A 6,112-nucleotide genomic window follows, 5' to 3' on the forward strand; every position below is an offset into this window, starting at 1 on the left:
CAGTTCCTCCTTCTTACTCCCCATACTACGAGCATTAGTGTAGAGGCACCTGAGGCCTTCTGAGGGAGCATTTGCCTCCCTCCCACTCCCAGGACAGTATACTTGCCTGTATATTAATGCTAGGGGGTTGGGGAATAAACAGAAGCAACTAGTCCTTCTGCTAAACAAAAACAACTATGATCTCATAGGGATAACAGAGACCTGGTGGGACTCCTCTTATGACTGGACTATGGGTATAAATAGCTATACTCTGTACAGGAGAGATCATGCTGAAAAAACGTGCAGGGAGTTTTGCTCTCTATGTGAAGGAGAGCAACAGGTCCCTACAAGCTGAGATTGGCACCCAAGGAGTACAATTGGAGACCCTTTAGGTTAGAATACGAAGGGAACATGGTGAAGGGGATACAGTGGTAGGAGTCTACAACAAACCTCCAAATCAGGAACATGAGCTTGACCAAGAATTCACCAAGGAACTGGCCAGGGCTGCATGCTCTCGGTGCACGGTTGTCATGGGAGACTTCAACTACCTCGACAGCTCATGGGGTGAGCACCCGGCCAAATTCAATCAGTCTCAAAGCTTCCTTACATGCATGGATGAGCTCTACCTGTCTCAAGAAGTTTATGGGCTGACAAGAGGTAAGGCACTGCTGGACCTGGTATTGGCCAATCTAATCAGTGACCTAAGAATCGAAGGGAAGCTGGGTGACAGTGACCACGAGTTGATCACTTTCCATGAGTTGATCCATTGCAAAGCTGGCAAATCAGCCAGCAATGCAGTAATCCTCAACTTTAGAAAAGCTGACTTTCATAAGCTCAGGAGGCTTGTTCTTGAGGCCCTGAGAGGCCATGATATCACAGGGAGGGGAGTTCATAGTGAGTGGATGCTCCTTAAGGAAGTGATCCTAGAAGCACAAGGGGAGTCCATCCCAATCTGTGGGACTGAGGCCAGGAAACAGCTCCTGCTGCAGCTGGCAGAGTTCTCATGGCCCTGTGCACATTGGGACTGATCCCCATGCTCCCTGCCAGCCCCCAAACTAGCACCCAGGGGATGCCTGGAGCTGTATCCTTGGACCAGGCTGATCCCGTTTTTGCCAGATCTGCTCCCAACAGGTAGCTTGTGTATACATGCTCCCAGGGAAGGCTAACTGCACAGTATTTTACTGCATAGTAAACCTTTATGGCATTAATGGTACATGTAGATGCACCCACAATAAAGCTAGGTTATGCAGGTTACAGAAATGTAATGCTTTTTCATCCTGAATTCATATCAAACATACCATTTTCTACCTTTATATTTGTACTGAACTATGCTTATTGTGTATATTAAAATATACAAGATAAAACCTTTGGGCTTTGAAACCTTAACTTTATGTATTGGGACTGTGCACCCTTCAGTGATTGCATGACAATGTGTACAGTATCAGAAGAATAACATAGGCTTTTTCCCCAGTAGACTGTAAACCCTTCTGGTCAGGGATTACCAATCTTCTGCCTTTGTAAAGAGTTTAACATACTAGGTGCCACCAAAATATATTTACAATTTTTTAAAATATTGACAATTTAAAGGGTTTTTTGTTGTTGTTCGTTCTAAAAAGAAAGATCTGAGAGAGTAATTAGCACTTATTATGCCAATTAGATAATGAAATTCACAACTCACTGTACTGAATTGGCTACAGGAGATCTAGAGAGTTAGTTCACACCTTTGCTGCTGCTATCATTTAACTGAGGACAATATTCTACAAAAACGATTTAACAAGGCAGCAGCGCTAAACATGATTGCGTACTAAAAGTCTTATCATGACAAATAAAAGGAAAAACAAACTATTTTCAGTAACAGGTTAATTTGCAGAATGGATCAAACATTAAAAAAAAAGGTTGAAATTACTCTAAAATTGCTGACCTCACAATTTTCACAAAACCCAGACTTTGCCAGGCTTTTTCCTATGCATGAAGTTAAAGGCACACGCCCATGTTTAAAAGCTAATTATTTAAAATAACAATTAATACCATTTTATGTTATGCTATTAAACTGAAAGGCTTTTTAAGAATCTTATTATATTTATATGCTTGCACTTCCTTCAGACTGAGAAGTGATAACAGTCAGCCTATTTTGAAGATTACTTATGCACTAGAAGTAGGCATGTGATTCAGAACTCTGATGAACTGAGAGGCCTAAGGCACAGGATACTAATTTTTGATGCACAGAGAACAGTACTTTGTTTACTCCTCCCTGCTCTACTCTAGGGATATTTCTATACAGCAAACAACAGTTTTTTGAAATACTCCAGGGGTTTTCAAACTTTTTTAGTCCAAGTACTCCTGGCAGTCAGACCCCGAGCTGGGGGCAGGAGTGGGTGGGGTAGCAAGTGGCCAGATGCTAAGCCAGGGACAAAGGGGGTTGGCATGCAGCCAGACGCTGAGCAGGAAGGTGGGGACGGCATGCAGGCAGGCAGGGATGGAGCAACACTGCCTCCCAGAAGCAGGGCTGGGGCAAGGCAGGGAAGCTCACTGTGGTGGCGGCAGCCGCCATGTGTGAGCTTTCCTGCCCCTAGGAGGCAGTGGCACTTCATCCCCACCCGCCCACATGTACCCGCTAGGACTGGTCCAAGTACTTCCGGTTGACAACTCCTGAAATACACCACTGCTGCTTTGCACAGGCTGCCATCTAAACTGGAAGCAGTGTAACTGGTTGTGTAGCGTTTCATGTAAGATAATTAATCCTGCTTAGTGACAGTGCCTATTAGACCACACCTACACTCACTGGTGGATCTAGGATTTTGAAAATGGGGAGGGGGGTGCAGATGGTGTGGTGCATCATCTCATATTATATGGCATCTTTTTTCAGTGTAAAGAGAGACTAGAAGTTGTATTAATATGCTAAGGGCCCAGGACTACATTATTCAGTTTAAAATCAAAGCAAAAACAAATATAACTTTATCAGAACACATACCAGTTGTCAGATTCTATGTTAAGTTTAAAAAACAAGCTGAGCAAAAGTGGTCAAAATAGTGAAAAGTTATTGTTTCATTATTGCTAATTGTACATCCTTTTTTCAAATTCATAAAATAAAATCTAGTCTTCCTGAGCATCTTGACAGTGCCACCAATACTTCACTGTTGGTCATTTCTACACCTGAATTAATATTACTACACCTGAGTTAAGGTTTTTCGCTACAGCTAAAAAACAGTCTGCAGGGCTCGAATATAGAAGACACACATTACCAGGAAGGGCTAACAGACAGCAAAATAGAAGAAGAAAGGATAGTTTGAATAGTGGAACATCAAGACAGTTAAAGAGGATAGAGAGTCATTAACACCTAAGGAATGAAAAAGGTTAGCAGGAATTAGGTAGATTATAAGGAGCTATCAAATCAGTTGACTCAATCAGTGCTGTCTGAATAGAAATGCCACTGTCTCTCTAAAGTGCCTAAAGTGCTTAGCCACACCCTTGCAATAGGAGCACTATTTGTTAATTTGGCCACATCTGTGTAAGATGCTGACTGCCCAGTAGCATATTACTACTGTGTAGTAGCATCACATGGCATGAACACTGGTTACTGCACAGTCATTTAGTATTTGTGTATGTAAGTACTAAATGACTGCACAGTAACAACTGCACAGTCAGCGTCTTGTGTAGATGCAGCTTTGTTAACTTAATTTGTTGACTTGTTAGTCAAACCTTCCAGTTTAGTCATTTGAAAGATTTCTATGAAAAGAAAACAATAAGATCAGTGGTAACATTTTTGCTGTTGAAAAGTTTATCAATATCTGCCTAGATCAGGGGTGACCAACCCGCAGTTCTGGAGTCTAAACATCTGAGTCCAAACTGAGTTACTGTGAGCAGTCATGTCACATTACATGACATAATAGCTACGAAAGCTGGTCACCTTGTGCTTGTGCAAAAATTCAAGGAGTTGCAAGTTAACTTCTGAAGAGCTGCGTGTGGCTCCAGAGCCATGTGTTGGCCACCCCTGGCCTACGGTATGCCAAATGACTGGGTAACATTCACTCTGCTGCTCGAAGCAAAAAGACAAAAGCCCTGAGTTTCCAAGTGGAAAGTTTCCAAGTGGAAAGTCATGGACTCTAGGGCTGGTGATTCCCAGTTCCATGGAAGCATTTTCACAGGCATTCAGTTCCCTTCTCTGGAGGCAGGCCTATCTTTGTTCTATTGCCTTCGCTACACCAGTCCTCCTAGACAAAGTTAATGCTGCTCCACCAGCAGTGACTCAGGCCCTTTTTCTTACCACAGAATTTGGACCATCTTCAAGAAGGTCTACCCTTTGCAGCAGTGTGTAGCAATGCACAAGACACCTATTATCTATCTGAAGACTGACGGTGCTGATGATTGTATAATGAAATGTATATATGTTTCCTTGATTCCCAACTCTCCCCTTGCACATTGTGTTAACTGCATGAGTCAGTCTTGGCAATACCTTTTACATCTTCTTGGGTGATAGAGAAGGGTGGAAGTCAAAGAGAAAGAGACACAAATATAATGGTGCCTTCAGGAAATAGTTCTTCAAATTTTTAGAGAGAGGTAGTTAGTCATGTTTGTCTCAAGTCAAGCAGAAGGCAGGATAGAGGTACAACTTAAACTAACTGAATCAAAGAAGCAAAAAGCTTTTGTGAGCCAAACCTGTCCTGACTCATAGACTTTCATCCTCAAACGGCATCTCTCAAGCACCAGACTACCTAACTCCTGTTTACACTGAGGCACCAGGCTTTGCAGTGGACACAGGCACAAACTGTGTCCCCTCATCAGTACAGGGCTTGTCATCACTGGACCAATAACTCAGATTATAACACTGAATGTTCATTCACCTGCACATCTACCAACATCACATATGACACTGCCTGCTTACAGTGCCTCTCTACTGCCTACAGTGGACAGAAGGGGCAGTACCTGTATGAAAGAATGAGGGGCACTGACCTAACATCAAATCTAAAAGACACACAAAAACCTATGACAGAACACTTAAGCATCTTTGATCCAATTAGTCTATATTGTTCATCTCTACTCTGCCTTTAAATTTGTAGGTATACTTTATCAGAAAACAAGTCCCAAGCTTATTTTCTCAATGTTTTAAACTAATCAGAGGGAAAGGAGATCAACAATAAAGCTCCAGGTGATATTTATATATATATATAAAACCATGAGTATTTCTACGACCAATAATTGCAGAGTTAGTAACAGAGGAAACTGATTCAGAAAGCTCACACACATGGAATGCACACCTATATACACAGAGAAGACAGAACCTCAAGTCATTGTCTCATCTGAAACTGAATTCTTGTACCTGTAAAATGCATAAATAACTAAGAGGTTGCCTATAATTCCAATGGATCCGATTACAAGAATACAGGTTCCAACTGTGTAAAGAACATGATCAGGAACATCCAATTTGGCCGCAGTAGGGCGCTGAGTTCCCATATCCAACATCTGGAATGAAAAGCAAAGGAAAAATTACCACAATCAGTGCTTTTGTTTAACAGGATAATTAGTCCATATCCTGTATATCCCTCCAACTACTGGTAACACAACATAAACCTCAATAAAACAAGGAAAAACTTATCAAGAATTCATTTTACTAGTAGCATTGACAAGTGCTAACTTTGTTATTTCTCCCCTAGACCTTTAACTTGATCTTTGCAATAGGAAAGACTCAATCTCCTGTGCTTCTCCCAAGTGTTCTGAAAACTCTACATAGACAAGAACAGCAGCCGTAGCACACCCTCTGAAAGCACAAGCTTATTAAATAATTCTGACCTCTGCATTCTTGTCACTGCCTTAATAAAAAGCAACCAGTTCCTTATATGTTTTTCCTTTAAGTTTAAATTTATTCAGGAAAATACAGTTGGCAGTTAATCAACTCAGCTCTTATTAGCATTGTTAATGAGAGCTTTGTGAATTACCAAACAGAGATTATTTACTAAATCATTACAGCTACAGCATGTTGTATAATTTACAAACATACAGAAGACCTACAACCTAGTTCAGCTATATGGAGCTTTAATAACCAATGGGGCTATGGCAATTTATATCTATTGGGGATTTATCTTATAACAACATTTTGCCCTGCTTAACACTCCAAAGTTATACAAAATGCGAGGCA

General features: G+C 41.3%; 1 protein-coding gene across 1 annotated transcript in view; it reads right to left on the bottom strand.

Moving 5' to 3' along the window:
• Positions 1–5,430, bottom strand: part of LOC109304165 (melanopsin-like) — a 55,338-nt gene extending 49,908 nt beyond the window's left edge. Inside the window, exon 1 of the mRNA XM_019526654.1 lies at positions 5,297–5,430. Within this exon, the coding sequence (XP_019382199.1) occupies positions 5,297–5,430 (134 nt within the window). The remainder of the gene's footprint in view (positions 1–5,296) is intronic.
• Positions 5,431–6,112: the final 682 nt, after the last annotated feature.

Source organism: Gavialis gangeticus, unplaced genomic scaffold, assembly GCF_001723915.1.
Source record: "Gavialis gangeticus isolate Ggan-Ray unplaced genomic scaffold, GavGan_comp1, whole genome shotgun sequence".
NCBI classification, from domain to species: Eukaryota; Metazoa; Chordata; order Crocodylia; family Gavialidae; genus Gavialis; species Gavialis gangeticus.